The following is a 17,340-nucleotide window of genomic DNA, read 5'->3' on the forward strand; positions in this document are numbered from 1 at the left end:
ACACAAACAACTTTCCAGCAGAAGCTATTGGATGGTGATCAAGAGTGGTACAGCACCCAGACAAGTGCAGGTGTGGGATCCAGAGGTGCCCACAGCTATGGGCCAGTGGCTTTAGGAACTATTCAAGAACAGTTGTCCCAGCAGCTCTCACCTTGTGGGATGACACGAGCTTTCACTTCAGATTTGGCTTTCCTCACAATTTCTTTCAACATTTTCCGTTCCATTTCACCAACAAGTGAGACAGATCGTCCGCTGCGGCCTGCTCGCGCTGTGCGGCCTACTCTGTGCACATAGTGCTTGACGGTATTGGGCATTGTGAAGTTTATCACCTAGCTCAGAGGGAACAAAGACACAGTTACTGATCCTGATACCAACCAACATATAATAGCAGTCAGTTTATTTAAGGACTAGACCTTCTCATGTCTTGTCAACTGTACATCAGTTTTCATCAAATACATTTTTAAACCATAGCTTTTAAGTTATAAAAACTCTCGCTGGAACAAAAACTCTGTTACAGTTTTATCCATCAAAACTCCACCACCTACCTCAACAGCATCCTTTTGAATAGGCCCCAAAACACAATATTATTAAAGTCCAGGTGAGATCTTTACTGTATCACGAAGATGAACCAACTCCTTTTCAGTAGTTCTAAGGCATTTTTATAGGAGCCACAGCTCTGACAGAGACTCTCTGAGGAGGCACTAGTCTCCTATAGTTTAATTTAGTTGGCACCAGTACTAATCAAGGCCCACTAGAGGTCAGAGTGCCAACACTAATAGAGAGGAAATGCAGCTCTGCCAGTTTAAAGGGAAGGGACGACCTAACAGCAGCTCCCATGACCATTGAGAATTTGGGTCCCTGACTCCTGAGGATAGGCCCGTGATTGTGTAAGTACTGTGCCCACTGTCAACTGCATTCTGTTGGTATTAAAATGCCTTTAGGCAACTGGACCAAGAATAATATGAGATCAGAATATAGCAGCAACAACTACCCCTTTACGTAACTCGCTAATACCCCATCAATTATCCTTCTACACAGTTATTGAATCACTTACCGTTTTGACCCCATCAATGTCCAGTCCTCTGGCAGCAACATCAGTGGCTACAAGAATATCGATCTGTTCATCCTTAAAGCGCCTGTCACCATGCATACAAAGACAATGGATAAGCCAATATCAACCTGATATTTGCTGACATATTTCTGCAGTGGAACACTCTCCAGGGAGTGACCATGGTTATACTACTTGAGGTAAAGAGATCAGGACTTCTGGTGCAAAAAAAACTAAAATTTAAATTTGCCCTCTTGTACCTCACCGATGGAAATGTTCTACATGCATAAGTATAGAAATAAGTGTTAGAAAACTATTTTACATTGAAGGGCTTTACAGCCCCATCTTCACCCAAACAGCAGTATTGTCCAGCAAAGGCCAATAGATAATAACCATAGGAGCCTGGCTGATTCCCCTTCCTCACTTCAAGTCCCTGACTACACCAACTGCTGCCCTGGCTGAGATCAGCTAATTCAGCACAGACCAGTAACTGAACCTGGACTATCCTGTCTGTAGGCACAGAATCTCACCAAAAAAAGTCTTTTATCCACTAAACCATCAATAGATTTTGATATTCTTGAACAAATTCTGCATTTGAAAATGTGAAGGGAGTTATAATCCCACTTATGTAGCACTAAATTCGGGATCAGAACTGTAAGCAAAAAGTGCAGGAAGCTTTCAATAATGAAGTTGTGATGTGCGCTCCAAAAGACTGGTTAAAATTAAGCAACTCCACACAAGTGTGCATCTACAGTGCAAATCAGCTGACTATTCCTCCGTAGAGGGCATCAAGGGCAAACCTGATCCCACCTCCATCTGACACCCAGCAACATTTACTTTTCAGCAGGGAGTCACTGGATAGCAATCAATAGTAGGATCCAGGCTGATTTGTGCACCCTATCCAAGGGGCACATAGGCCTATACGCTCCAACAGATGCTTCAGCTAAGTTTGCTCAGCAGAGATTCGGAATTAAATATTGTTTCTGCGTGGCTTATCCCAATGTTCAGTGCCTTTACCCACAGGGGGAGGAACGAGTCCTGCGCCTTATATCAACTTTTCAATTGATTAGTCCCCTTACCTAAGGGCCTCCAGTCGCTGAGTTTGAGAGAGGTCACCATGCAGCTCACCAACCTTCAGCCCCATCAACCCCAGGAGGATGTGCATTCGATGAGCCTGTTTTTTAGTCTGTGTAAACAGCATGACGTGATCCTGGAATGTACGAGTCAAAAGAGCTACAGGAGGAGGAAAGAAAATCTATTATTCCCAATGCAATATCTCAGATTAAGTACAGAATTGTTGCTGTTTTATTTGATTGCCCTTTCCCCCCATATTAAATGTACAACCTCGAGTCACTCCTTGCTCATATTAAATACAAATTACTAACGAAAGAAAGCAAGAAAATAAAAAGAGGACTGCAATTTATATAGCACCTTTCATGATCTCAGGAGCTCCCAAAGTGTTTTACAGTTAATTTGCACACAGCAAGGTGATAATGACCAGATAATCTGTTTTAGTGCCATTGTTTGAGGGATAAATATTGGCAGGACACCTAGGAGAACTCTCGTGCTCTTCGTTGCATATTGCTGTGGGAACGTTTACTTCAGCTGAGAGGGCAGACAGGGCCTTGGTTTCACTTCTCATCCAAAAGATGGCACCTCTGACACTGCAGCACTTCCTCAGTACTTCACTGGAGTGCCAGCCTAGAAGAACTCCATTTCCCATAAACAATACATTACGACAGTGACCACACTTCAAAAGTACTTCATTGCTGTAAGGCTCTTTCGTATGGTCCTGAGATTGTAAAAGGTACTATATAAATTCAAGACTCTGCTTTAAACACAGAATATCCATTTCTAGCCAGTTATAATGCAAATGCTGCAGTTGGTAATACCTTCCACAGAACCAGAGCCTGAACTAAAGGCAACAATATAGGCAGACAAGTGACCAATGACCTACGTTACTGTTTGTCACCAAAGGACTGGCATCAGTCGCAAATTAGGGGAAAAAGTGGGAAGGGCCATTGAACAATTAGACTGATACGTTCATCATTGTGTACCGGCATGTTGGGGCACCAGTTGCACCGCAATTCAAACATCCCAGACTTACCTGAAACAATTGCCTCCCTGTCCCCCTCACGGTTTGGGCGGATCCGGACAAATTCCTGACGGAGGAACGGGGCTACATCAGTGTTACTGTTGACAAAGATTCGCACCGGATTCTTCAGTGACACTGATGCCAGATCTTTGACCTGCAGGAAAATATAGAGAAAGGAAAGCACCAGAGAGTGACTGTATGTGTTTTCAATCTGAATAATATTAAATTTAAGCCTTTGTCCAAATAAGCTAATGCCCTTGGAAAAGACACACAAACATCAGGAAAAAATGGACAAACTCAGTACCTACAGAGCAGCAATTGGTAAGCTTCTAGAAGCCAAAATGCAGGATGAAATTAATACTCACTAGGGGAGAGATGGATAGATTAAAGACAGTCAGCATGGATTTGTGCAAAGCAAGGCAGGTCCGGCAAATTTAATGAGCTTTTTTGAAGAAATAACAGTGTGCATTGACAAAGGAATTGCAGTGGATGGAGTTTGCAATGCTTTTCAAAAGTCATTTAACAAGGTGGCTTGTTGAGAAAATTAAGGTACACAGTAGTAAAGGTAAGTTATAGGACGTTGGCCAAAGGATAAAACATAAATACAACAGCTAGTGGCTATATATCCAATTCGATGTTAGTGTCAGAACCACTGCTCTTCTCAATACATAATTACGGTGCCCTGGTCAATATTTATCCCTCAATCAACATCACAAAAATAGATTATCTGGTCATTATCACATGGCTGATTGCTGAAACTCACTGCGCAGTTGGCTGCCCCGTTTCCTACATTACAACAGTGATTACACTTCAAGAGTACTGCATTGGCTGTAAAGCGCTTTGGAATGTCTGGTGGTCATGAAATGTGCTGCATAATTGCAAGTTTTTTTATATAACGACTGGTTCTTGGGTATGGGACATTTTTCACAAAATGTGCAGATGACACAAAAATAGGGACTGTGAAGAAGATTGTAAGAGATTTCAGGAACACATAGGGCTGAATTTTACCAGCCCCTCAACACCGCGGGTTGCGGCGCGGCGGCCAGTAAAATGGTGTGGGAAGAGGCCCGCCTCGACGTCGAGAAGGGCCCGCCGCATATTACTGACGGCGGCGGGACCTCGGTGCATATGGAGTTCCAAAGCGAGAACCTGGCAGGCAAAAGTTAGAAGGTTGGGGGGAAAGGTGGAGTAGGGAAAAAGGCATTGAAATGACCATTGGGGAGTTGGGGAAGGGCCTCCATATCTTTTTTCATTGTTAAATAAATGTTCCGAGTACTTTAGCTTTAAAAATTAAAATGACCTCTAAGGGCTTAAAGCCCTTTAAAAATGGTGCTGGCGCCTGCGTGGTGGCACCAGATGGCGTTGCCGGGGACACAGCGGCCGCTCCGCCCCCTCTATTTGAATCAGCCCCTGCGAGCTGCGGCGCATTCATAAAATTCAGACCATGGTTTGGTGGATTGGGTGTGTAGATGCCCAATAAAATGTGTTAAAATAGGAAGAATGAGAAAGTATTAGAAATATGAGAAAACCTCAGCAGAGCATATAGGCTGAGAGGTTCAGGAACACAAATGTAGAAAGAAAATAGTAGTATGTTGGATCCTAGGTGTTAGGTAACAGAGTAAAACAGCAAAGAGGTAATACAAGACCTATACAAATATTTCTTTAAGATGCTATTGGAATAATGTGCCCGCTTTAAGCATACTACTTAGGAAGATGTCAAGGTCATGAAGGTACCAAAAGATTTAGACAAGGGAAAAGTTGATGAGACACTCCCTACATCTATCCTCAGAGTTTACTGCTAACCTCAACTACTTGGAGGTACAAGCTAATTCTTAGTTTTTAGTACTCAGTCTGGCCTTGCAACATGGCAGAAATTCTTCATCCACTACACAGCAAGACCTCTCACATACCTCATCAGTCATGGTGGCAGAGAACAGCATCGTCTGTCGTTGATGGGAGCAGAGACGAATTATCTCCTTCATTTGTTCCTCAAAGTACTCATCCAGCATTCTGTAGAGACAAAAGGAAAGGGGCACAGACATAATAGCACTGATCAGTGACCTTACTCCACAATGTCACCAACTTCTTTTTGCATAAAACACTCTAGCTGCAGCAACTTGAAGGCCATAGTCAGCGGAGTGCAGTGTTCTGGTGGAATTATAGGGATGGAGTTAGGTGGTGAATGGATTGAAAGCCAAGGATTTAATTTAAAATGCTGAGTAATAGGAAACCAGTGAAAATCAGCAAGAACCTGGGAGGGGATGGTTAAATGAAAATGAGCATGGAACAGGACTGTAGTAGTACCTTACAATAGCACAGATGTAGGGCTGCAGGACCCATTTGGTAAGAATAGCATGCAATGGAGCCATTTGGACTGGAAAAAAAAGGCACCAAATCGGATTCCCAGTCTGTGCTGAGCTAGCTGACCTCAGTGCCCTTCAGGGTTCCCGCTCCTGATCAAGTTAGCCCTACTGCAAAGTCTGCACGTGGGGATGTCAGGTGAAGGCACGATCGAGCTCAGTTATGACGTCTCCTCACGGTTGCCAGTTCTCATGGTCCATGCTCATGCTATTTTGACAAAGTGCCGGGAGTTGGAAGTGCCTCTGGATTCACATCCCAATACAGGCAAGAACATTCCAGGAAAAGAGGCGAGACCGGAAAAAGAATTGTTCTACCAATTCAAATAGAGCTATAGTCCCCACTGCTTAGAGTGGGTGCATTCATGCAAACATGATTTGCTTGCTTTATGTGATGGCCGTTTAATGTTTAACAGACTCTTAAGGTGAGCTCGCAAAATAATGACAATGCCACCACTTTTGCTAAGTGTAAGGAATATTGCTAAACTCTAGGGACTGGCAGAGATTACCATGATGTGTGTAAGCAACTTTGTTAAATAATAATGACTAATGGTCAGCGCCATTTGCCCAATACAGGTGACTGCCCAGGATAAATGGGGACAGGTAAGTGATGGGGACTGTACATCCAACATAAATTATTCACTATGTGTTTTAAAGTTTTGCTTTGTTAAGGCTTATGATTTCTGAAGGATATTAACAGTTGATGAACATACTTGAAACAGAAATTGGAAATTCACACATTCGCTGACACTATGGAACAATTCCCTCCTCACCTTTACCCACCCAAGATACGGTTTGGTCTCTTCATCCCACCTCTTTACCAATAGACAGGGCTACTTTGTTCCTTCTTACCTGTCTGCTTCATCCAGAATAAGGACCTCAATGCTGCTGAGGTCAAAGGATGGACAATTGTGAAGATGATCAATCAGTCGGCCAGGAGTGGCAATGAGAACATCGGGCCCTGCTCTCAGAGATGCCTCCTGGGTTTTTATATCCAGTCCACCTGTAAACAGATAGGAATTTCAGATAGTTATCTAAAGCTTACCTATGAAAGGGCAGCATTGCAGTATTCCATCCCATCTACCTTACACTGTCTATATTTCTTCTTTTTTACTATTGGGAGACAATTATCAATACAATAAAATAAAGCAGGACCCTCTATGCTGACTTGTACCCCATGGAGCATAGGTCCCACTTGACAACCCTCCAATCATGTGCTGTATCTAGGATCCATTGCAAAATAAAACCCATCTGTTCAAAAACATTGTTTAATCAGAATTTCTGCATTAAAAGCAAAATCATAGTAAGGTCATAATCTTTTAAATTTACTTGAAGAATACTTACATTAGATAAAAATATTCTATGCTACTAACCATACCTTATGCAATTGCAGACCCTGACATTATCCTCCAGTACTTTCTATAAGCTCTGTAAAAATCTTATCAAATAAAGGTATTTTCTTTAACTGGGGTGTTAGGGCAAAGTTACCCTTCTTTTCTTTATCTTTTTCTGCTTGAGCAGATTCCTGCAGCAGAGAGTGGGGACATACTAACAACACAGCGAAGCCTAAGTCTCCCCAGTATTTGACATTTTGGAAGAAAGGAAAAGGAGGTGGGGTAGCTTTGTTAATAAAGATGGGATCAGTATAGTGAAAAATGAGCTTGGCTCAGAAGATCAGGATATAGAATCAGTTTGGATGGAGATAAGAAATAGCAAGAGAAAGAAGTCACTGGTGGGAGTAGTTTATAGGCCCCTACCAGTAGCTACACTGTAGGACAGGGTATAAATCAAGAAATGCTGGGCACTTGCAGGAAAGGTACTACATAATTGTGGGCGGTTTTAATTTTTATATAGGTTGGACTTATCAAATTGGCAAAGGTAGCCTGGAGGATGAGTTCATAGAATGTATTCAGGACAGTTTCTGAGAACAATATGTTCTGGAACCACCCAGGGAGCAGGTTATTTTAGGCCTGGTAATTTGCAATAAGACAGGATTAATTAAAAGACCTCATAGTAAAGGATGCTCTAAGCAAGAGTGATCAAAACATGATGAATTTCATATTCAGTTTGAGGGTAAGAAATCTGGGTCTGAAACTAGTGTCTTATAATTAAATCAAGACAATCACAAGGGTATGATGACAGAGTTGGCTATAGTGGACTGGGAAAATAGGTTAAAAGGTAAACAGTGGTTGACATTTAAGGAGCTAGTTCATAACTTTCAACAAAGATATATTCCATGGAGAAAGAAAGACTCTGAGAAGGATGCACCATCTGTGGCTAACTAAGGAAGTTAAGGATGGTATCAAATTGAAAGAAAAAGCATACAATGCTACGATGATTAGTGGTAGGCCTGAATATTGGAAAAATTTTAGAAAACAGCAAAGGATGATTAACAAAATACTAAAGAGGAAGGAATTAGAGTATGAGAGTAAACGAGCAAGAAATATTAAAACACAATAAAAGCTTCTACAAATACATGAAAAGGAAAGGAGTAGCTAAAGTAAGTGTTGGTCCCCAGGAGGATGAGACTAAGGAACTAATATTGGGAAACAAGGAAACGGCAGAGACTTTGAACAAGTATTTTGTTTCTGCCTTTGCAGCTGAAGACACAAAAAGCATCCCAAAAATAGCAGAAAATCAACAGGCAATCAGGAGAGTGGAACTTAAAACAATCACTATCACTGGAGAAAAAGTTCAAGGAAAACTAATGGAATTAAAGGCTGACAAGTCCCCTGAACCTGATGGTCTGCATCCTGGGATCTTAAAAGAAGTGGCTGCAGCGATAGTGGATACATTGGTTGTAATCTTCCAAAATTCCCTAGATTCTGAAAAGGTCCCAGCGGATTGGAAAACTGCAAATACGACACCTCGATTCAAGAAAGGAGAGAGATAGAAATCAGGAAACTGTAGGCCAGTTAGCCTAACATCTATCATTGGGAAACTGCTGGAATCTATTATTATTAGTAGTAGTAGTTGGCCATGTAAGCCGCATGGAAGATGGCAGGATCCCCAAAGACACATTGTACAGCGAGCTCGCCACTGGTATCAGACCCACCGGTCGTCCATGTCTCCGCTTTAAAGACGTCTGCAAACGTGACATGAAATCCTGTGAAATTGATCACAAGTCGTGGGAGTCAGTTGCCAGCGTTCGCCAGAGCTGGCGGGCAGCCATAAAGGCGGGGCTAAAGTGTGGCGAGTCGAAGAGACTTAGTAGTTGGCAGGAAAAAAGACAGAGGCGAAAGGGGAGAGCCAACTGTGTAACAGCCCCGACAAACAAATTTTCTGCAGCACCTGTGGAAGAGCCTGTCACTCTAGAATTGGCCTTTATAGCCACTCCAGGCGCTGCTCCACACACCACTGACCACCTCCAGGCGCTTACCCATTGTCTCTTGAGATAAGGAGGCTAAAGAAAGATAATTAGTAGCAGTAGTAGCAGTAGATTTAGAAAATCATAATGCAATCAGGCAGAGTCAACAGGTTTTATGAAAGGGAAATTGCATTTGACAAATTTATTAGAGTTCTTTGCAGATGTAACAAGCCGGGTGGATAAAGGGAAACCAGTAGATGTAGTGTATTTGGATTTCCAAAAGGCATTCGATAAGGTTCCACAGAAATCATGATGTTAGGGGTGATATATTAGCATGGATAGAGGATTGGCTAACTAACAGGAAGCAGAGTGTTGGGATAAATGGGGCATTTTCAGGTTGGCAAGCTGTAACTAGTGGCGTGCCACAAGAATCAATGCTGGGGCCTCAACTACTTACAATCTATATTAATGACTTGGATGAAGGGACCAAGGATATTGTCGCTAAACCTGCGGATGATGCAAAAATAGGTAGGAAAGCAAGTTGCGAGGAAGACGCAAAGTGTCCCCAAAGAGATATAGAGAGGTTACGTGAGTTGGCAAAAATTGAGTATAATGTGGGAAAATGAGAGTTTATCCACTTTGGCTTGAAGAACAGAAAAGCAGAATATTATTTAATTTTTTTTTTAAGAGATACAGCACTGAAACAGGCCCTTCGGCCCACCAAGTCTGTGCCGACCAACAACCACCCATTTATACTAACCCTACAGTAATCCCATATTCCCTACCTACACTAGGGGCAATTTACAATGGCCAATCTACCTATCACCTGCAAGTCTTTGGCTGTGGGAGGAAACCGGAGCACCCGGCGAAAACCCACGCAGTCACAGGGAGAACTTGCAAACTCCGCACAGGCAGTACCCAGAATCGAACCCGGGTCCCTGGAGCTGTGAGAGAATGCTGAATTCTGCGGTACAGAGGGATCTGTCCTCATACATGAATCACAAAAAGTTAGCATGTAGGTACAGCAAGTAATGAGGAAGGCAAATGGAATGTTGACCTTTATTGCACGAGAGATGGAGTATAAAAGTAGGGAAGTCTTGCTACGGCTGTACAGAGTATTGTCGAGACTACACCTACAATACTGAGTAGTTTTGGTCTCCTTACTTAAGAAGGGTTATACATGCATTGGAAGCAGTTCAGAGAAGGTTCACTAGGCTGATTTCTGACATAAAGGGGTTGTCTTATGAGGAAAGCTTGAGCAGGTTGGGCCTATACTCATTGGAGTTTAGAAGAATGAGAGGTGATCTTATTGAAACATAAGATTCTGAGGGGGCTTGACAGGGTAGATGCTAAGAGGATGTTTCCCCTCATGGGGGAAATCTAGAATTAGGGGCACAATTTCAAGAGGTCTCCCATTTAAGACAGAGATGAGGAGGAATTTCTTCTCTCAAGAGGGTCGTTAATCTTTGGAATTCTCTTCCCCAGAGAGAAGTGGAGGCTGGGTCATTGAATATGTTCAAGGCTGAATTAAACAGATTTTTGATCTACAAGGGAATGAAGGCTTCATGGCGGGGGGGCAACAGGAAAGTGGAGTTAAGGCCACAAGCATATCAGCCATGATCTTATTTAATGGTGGAGCAGGCTCGAGGGGCAGAATGGCCTCCTCCTGCTCCTATTTCTTATGATCTTAGCAAACCACTTGAGGCAGATCTTCTATTCCCTTCTGCTGGGAGATGTCATAGCCTTTGATTGACATGATTGCCCATTTCAGGGATCGGATGAAGATGAAGGAGGACTATAACCTACACCTAACCCTGCTCTGTGGCTCTGACTGCCACAAAATAATGATATACTTTTTTCTTCTTATACAGAGTATCCAGATGTAGCCACATATCTGAAACCTTAAAGTACACATGGTTCCTTATTTGCTGATACCGACAGACAGGTACACATACACATGGACAGTCCAAACTTACCAACAGCCAGACAGAGGGTGATCGATGTGAACTGTGCCAACTGTCTGGAGACAGAGTGCACTTGGATGCCAAGCTCACGAGTTGGAACTAGAACCAACACCCTAATAATAGGAGCCTGTCGTGGTTTATAGATCAGACGTTCTAGGACTGGCAGCATGAAGGCAGCAGTTTTACCTATGGAGCAGTGGACAGAAAAGAGGGAAAAGAAAATCAGAGACTTAAGCAAGTTTAATCTCTAGTTTTAAATAAGATAGATGATTGGCAACATATGAACATTTTTGTTTTGTTCCTTATTAATAATCTAAATGAGATATTCTTGCATAAAATATGTTCAAAACCAAATGTAAATGAACAGAATAAAGTTTAACACAAAAGTATTCCACAGGACACCCTCACCCAGCTCCAGGTATTTTCATGAAAGAAAAAAAAAATAGGATTACAGCCTCTAGTGCGATCCAAATGCTCAACAATGTTTGCAGTTACAACTTCTCCCTGCTGTTCTTCCCGACATGCAGCAGGTCATCTACAGTTATAGTCCAGCCTCCAAGTACCTTCCCTCCTGTACTGCACAAGACTTAGGTTACTTGTTTTAATCCAAAAGTAATGTTGACATCACAACACCTCATGTTTGTGCTTGCCTCCATTACTTTAACTATAAATTGATATGATTACTCTTTTCACACATCCATGAAGCAGAGAACTACTGCTGAAATTCTGGATCCTTCTGCTCTTCAGTAATTCTGTAGTTAATATCCCTAAGAACATTTAATTTTGTTCTGTCACCAGTGGCCATACAGACCTAGAAGCAGCTAGCTTCAACACTTGGTCTGTGATGCATCAGCTGATCTCAGCAGAGCAAGACAGGCCTCGGTTCTCCTGGTCTGCAGGTAAGGGAAGGGAAGGGGTTGGGGGGGAGGCAGTTTTGGAGAGTGAGGAAGAGGGAAATTAGGCAGGGTTCCTGCCCTTCAACACTAACCTGTGACTTCGACTGGACAGTATGTCTTTGCAGATATAGGACTAGGTCAGGATTAAACTCTGTTGTGATAAGTAGCTAGCAAGCCAGCCTTTGTGCTCGAAGCTCGCCTGAACAATGGAGTAGCAGAGGCAGACCAGTATCATGGAACCACCACTCTGCACAAAAAAGGTGTAGAGGAATTGGGGAACAAACCCAGATGACCAATACCAGCTGTAAGGTATGAACTGGTAAATTCACAGCAGAGTCAAGCTCTCAATATCAATAATACAATTACCATAAAACACCTATCCTCTAGAAAGCACACCATACCCTAACAGCATCATCACTCAAAGATGTCACACATCATGCTGCCTCATCTTAGACCCTGGTATAACTGCACAATTTACAACCGATGAGCAAAGATGTAACACATCAATAGTATAAAAATGCAATGTGTGGATAGGCCAGGTTTAAGAAATGCTGTGTGATATCTCAGCAATGCATACAGATCTCAGGTACAGATGGTGATATCACTGTAACAATAACATGGCCCAGGTAGAGGAAATATTGGACACATCATCATTTCCACAAGTAGCCATTTCGGGTGTTGAGATTACACACCAGTCTCACGTATTGGGGATTACCCAGCGAGACACTGAGGCTACACTTACCTGTTCCAGTAGCAGCACATGCACACAGGTCTCTGCCTAGCAGACCCAAAGGAATACATGCTTTCTGAATGGGGGTTGGTTGCTTGAAGCCCACTGCAGTGATTGCCTAAACATAATCAAAGAGGAACAATGATTAAAAAGATGGGAAAAACTATCAGAGATTCAAGCTTTGGATTCCAGCAATATCACAGGTAGGCACTCAATCACCAGTAAATTAAACAGTATCATTCCAATAGTGTATTCTATTGGGATTATTAAAATACAAGCAAAGTGTACAATACTGCCTACATAAGTACGTTTTGTAGTTTCTCTATTACTGGGAAGCCATAAATGCTGCGTTTTTTCAGAGAATGTACCACAGGCCCAAGATTTCTGGAGAACTAAGGATATACGTTAAAAATTAAACTACTGCAACCATTTCACTGAAAAAGTATCTGTTTCTCGAATGGCCCAATCAGTACAAAACACTTCCCAGTGTGGAACAGTCATACAAAACTAGGATGGTTCCTGATTTAATCCAGAAGTTACTAACCTCAACCAGATGTTGCTGGAGAGTGATAACTGTCTGTAGTCACTCCCAAGGCTACTACTATACTAAATTCCCATCACTGAGCTAAGCAGAAATGATGGAGCCAAATGAATTCACCCCATTGTTGTTGGTTCTGAACAAGCCTGGCTGCTTCAGTTATCTGTATCTCTTTCTGTGCAAGTCACTCTTAACATTATCTACCAACGTTTCCTTGCTCTTTCTCAGCTTCTTCATAGAATCTTACTGTACAGAAGGAGGCCATTTGCCCATTGCACCTGTGCTGGCTCTTTGAAAGACCTATTCAATTAGTCCCTGCTCTTTAGCCATAGCCCTGCAATTGTTTGTCTTTTCATATATCCCATTCCCTTTTTGAAAGTTACTATAGAATCTGCTTCCACTACTCTTTCAGGCAGTGCATTCCAGGTCATAACAAATTATTGTGTAGGAAAACATTATCTTCCCTCTGGTTCTTTTGCCAATTATCTTAAATCTGTATCCTCTGGTTACAGACCCTCTTGTCAGGGGAGATAGTTCCTCCTTATCTACTCTATCAAAACCCAAAATAATTTTGAAAAACTCTATTAAATTCCCTCTTAACCTTTCCTACTCTAAGGAAAACAATCCAAGCTTCCGTAATCTCTCCAGATAATTGAAATCCCTCATCCTTGATACCATTCTAGTAAATCTACTCTGCACCCTTTTTCCAAGGCCTTGATGTCCTTTCTAAAATATGGTGCCAGAATTGGACAGAATACTCAAACTAAGGCCTAATCAGTGATTTATAGTACGTAAACAGCCTGATCCCTGTTTCTTTAAAACAGTACCAATTAGTTTATTGTGCCTCTCTTCATTTTTCCTTCCAAAATGCATCATTTCACAGTTTTTTTGCATTACATTTCACCTGCCATGTGTCTGCCCACTTCACCAGTCTGTCCTCCTGAAGTCTTGTTCCATGTATGCAGGCTAGGAAGAGAAAATTATCCAGGATTCCCATCCCACCCAGACTCTCCTGCTCCAAAATGCACCTGTAAGTGTCAGGTGAGGGCAGGATTGAGCTGGGTTATGATTCAACAGGCAGTTAATCTGTTGACACTCATTGTCTGGGCCTTCACATGAGGAACAGCCATTTGGCAAGGTACAAAAGAATAATGGGTTCAATTGGAGTTGTACCCCTGCAAGAGTTAGTGCCTTCAAGAGGGGAAGAGATCAATTCTTCACAAGCAGCAGCCAACAGGAGCACGTGCACATCACCACATTCCTAACAGGTTCATCAATTTACAAGCAGAAAGTAACAAGACAGAATTGAAATTGTAAATGTAAATACTTCCTTCCCAGACAAATTATGGGTAATTGTAAAAGTAAGACATGTTGACCGCTACGTGGCTTGTCAAGTGACATACAATACCTTTAAAAGTGGCCGAGAGAGATTCATATCCTGGAACATCAGGCTGTCATCAAACTGAGGGGCATCCTCAAAGAATGGACCCAATTCCTGGTTGGGAGCACGAACAGTGTGAATCTGGGAGGCAATAAACTCCAAAAATAGCTTCACGTCCCTCATCCTGCCCCAATTTAATAATCCTTCCCATCATCGCTCCATTCCTCCAAACTCCATCCCAATCTCCCCATTTCCTCACATCTGTTCTCCCTTATCCCAATGCTTGTTATCCTCCCCACATTCTACTTCGAGCCTCCTCTCATTCGCTCTCCCTTACTACTCTCGTGCCAGCCAACTCCCCATACCACCCTCCTTCTACATGCCACTCTGCTTCCCCTTCCTTCCACTCATCCCTCCAATTGCCCCTTCACTGCTTTTCTCCTTCCAGTTGCCCTTCCATTCACATACTGCCTCGCTATCCTAGTCACCACTCTGAATATTCTCCATCCAGTTGTGAAGTCCTAAAAGCTAAATTAAGGAAAGCAGACAAAAATAAAACCCAGCCATTACTAATGGTCATGAACAGTCGCCCGCTGCAGACCTCTCCCTTTCAAACTCTTGCCTTCAGCATTACAATCCAAACCACAGGAAGATACAAAACACCATAAATACTCACATTCCCAGGAACTTTCTTCTTTCTCTTCTTCCCCTTTATTTTCAGTGTGTCTGTGAAATAATTAGCATTAAGTCAGTCTCTGAATGTGCACATTGCAGAAATAAACAGATGGAAACAAACTGTACAGTATTACCACAAAATCACAATCCCAATAAATTCAAGACCAGGCAGTAATCTTACCTGCTTTGTGTAAAATATCCTCATCTCCCGAGGAGAACTCAGGTATCGACTCATCATCTTCCTCATCTTCTGACTCTTTTTCTCCAACAGATTCCTCCACTTCATCATTGGCCTCTACCTCATCCAGTTCTTCCTTTACCGTACATGGTTCAGACACAGTGTCCTCAGTAGAGTCCGTCTTTATTCTCTTTGCTTCTTTTATAGATTTCTCCTAGAAATGAGAAACATTTAAATCAAAAGCACAGACTGATACAAGTCATTCCTCCTCTCAGGTTGTTACTATCCCTCCTCATTTTCCCTCTCCTAGCAACATCCTTTCAAGTATCACTTCTTGTCCCCAACCTACATCCATTTCTGCAACCATCTGCAAAAGTCAAAGAGACCTCAACATCCACTGAAAGATCCTTAATTTTTCATGTTCTCCATATTGTTCAGTAAGTTTATCCAGTGAGGAACTGAAGTGGGACCAGTAGGACAATATCAGAAGATTATTTAGCATTAGGATACGTTAACAGTCTTAGAAGGAAGATGGAAGCACTGTAGTTGTGGGGAACCAGGGCACGATGGGATGCATGGCAATGGTTATGGGAAGCTGTACAGCCCAGAAGTCTAATTGCCTTTACATCTGTGTAAACATGGTGTCCTTGAGATAAGACAGGAGACACAGGATATTATAAACTGTGAAAACACCAAGCCTCAGGAATAGAGAGGAAATGACATGGAGGAATTATTAGTGAGACAATACACCTCAGTTTATTGATCAAGCTGAAGCTTTGGAATGTGTCGGGGGTGGGGGGGGGGGGGGGGGAGGGTAGTGTGGACAAATGAGTAATGGTTATTGTATTCTATAAATTTGCACTACAGACTCTGTTTCATTGAGAAGCTTCTGGATGTTTCACCAGACACTTTGCCCTTGCACCAGTGTTTGAATAAACCTCTATTTACTTTAATCCCATGGACTCGAGACAAGTTATTTTCTCCACGACAGAAGTGACCTAGAAAGCCCCAGCTTTTATCTTGGTTTGTGCTGAGCTAGACAGACAATCTCATTGGGAAGGATGGCCTTGGTTGGTCAGGGTGGGGTGGAACAGAAAAATTAGCTAGGGTTCACACTCCTAATGGTTATCCAGTGAAACCTTCAGAGGTGTGCATGTGGACTTAAGGTGAGTGCAGAATCTGGCCCTCTGCAGTTTAATGGCCCAGCAATGCTCATTCTCAATGCCCGCACTTGAACTGTGACCATTTAGGCTGCCATCCATGGAAACATAACCCACAAAGAAATAAACACTTTGAGAAAATGGCAGAATACAAAATTGGTCTGGAAAAGAAAGACTCCTACATTACCAGATAAAGAATATGAGAGCCTTTAAGAACAAGAAAAATGCATTAGGGCCAAAAGCAGTTATGACTGATCTCAACTCCTAGTGAGTATCTTCTTACCCTAGCACTTGGCCCCTTCACTACAGAAACAAATCAAATTATCTCTTGAACCCATTTACATTCATCGTAAGAAACATACAAAACAGGGAGTAGGATATTCAGCCCTTCAACTCCGTTCCACCATTCAATTAGATCATGGTTGATCTGTAACTCAACTTACCCACCTTGGTTCCTCATCTCTTAATAATCTTACCTAACAAGGATCTATCAATCTCAGTTCTGAACTTTTCAATTGACCCCCAGCTTTTGGGGGTTTGGGAAGGGGGTGGGGGGGGCAGGGACAAGAGGGAAGGAGGGTTCCAGATTTCCACTACCCTTTGTGTGAAGAAATGCTTTCTGGCATCACCTCTGAATGGTCTAGCTCTAATTTTAAGGTTTATGCCCCTTTGTTCTGGACTCCTCCACCAGAGGAAATAGGTTCTCTCCATCTACTGTGTCAATTCCTTCAATCATCTTAAACATCTCAATTAGGTCACCCATTAATCTTTGATACTCAAGGGAATACAAGCCAAGTCTACACAATCTGTCCTCATAATTTAACCACAGTAACATTCTGGCTAATCTGCGCTGCACCCCCTCCAAAGTCACTATATCCTTCCTGAGGTGTAGGGCCCAGAAATGAACTCAAAACTCCAGATGCAGTCTCAGAAGAACTTTTTACAACTATAACACAACTTCCACTCATGTATTGCAGCTGCCTTAGATGAAGGCCAACATTTGTAGTGACA

The 17,340-nt window shown here is 42.4% G+C and overlaps 1 protein-coding gene across 2 annotated transcripts in view; it reads right to left on the bottom strand.

Annotated features, from left to right (window-relative positions):
- ddx27 (DEAD (Asp-Glu-Ala-Asp) box polypeptide 27) overlaps positions 1-17,340 on the bottom strand; it is a 33,812-nt gene that overhangs the window by 7,154 nt on the left and 9,318 nt on the right. For both annotated transcript variants that reach the window (XM_068048084.1, XM_068048085.1), the window contains exons 4-14: positions 15,173-15,383; positions 14,993-15,042; positions 14,344-14,430; positions 12,410-12,515; positions 10,784-10,957; positions 6,353-6,503; positions 5,054-5,153; positions 3,156-3,297; positions 2,128-2,281; positions 1,055-1,136; positions 152-329 (exon numbers count right to left, since the gene is read on the bottom strand). In XM_068048084.1, the coding sequence (XP_067904185.1) occupies positions 152-329; positions 1,055-1,136; positions 2,128-2,281; positions 3,156-3,297; positions 5,054-5,153; positions 6,353-6,503; positions 10,784-10,957; positions 12,410-12,515; positions 14,344-14,430; positions 14,993-15,042; positions 15,173-15,383 (1,435 nt within the window). The remainder of the gene's footprint in view (positions 1-151; positions 330-1,054; positions 1,137-2,127; positions 2,282-3,155; positions 3,298-5,053; positions 5,154-6,352; positions 6,504-10,783; positions 10,958-12,409; positions 12,516-14,343; positions 14,431-14,992; positions 15,043-15,172; positions 15,384-17,340) is intronic.

The sequence above is a fragment of the Heterodontus francisci genome, chromosome 16 (genome assembly GCF_036365525.1).
Source record: "Heterodontus francisci isolate sHetFra1 chromosome 16, sHetFra1.hap1, whole genome shotgun sequence".
NCBI classification, from domain to species: domain Eukaryota; kingdom Metazoa; phylum Chordata; class Chondrichthyes; order Heterodontiformes; family Heterodontidae; genus Heterodontus; species Heterodontus francisci.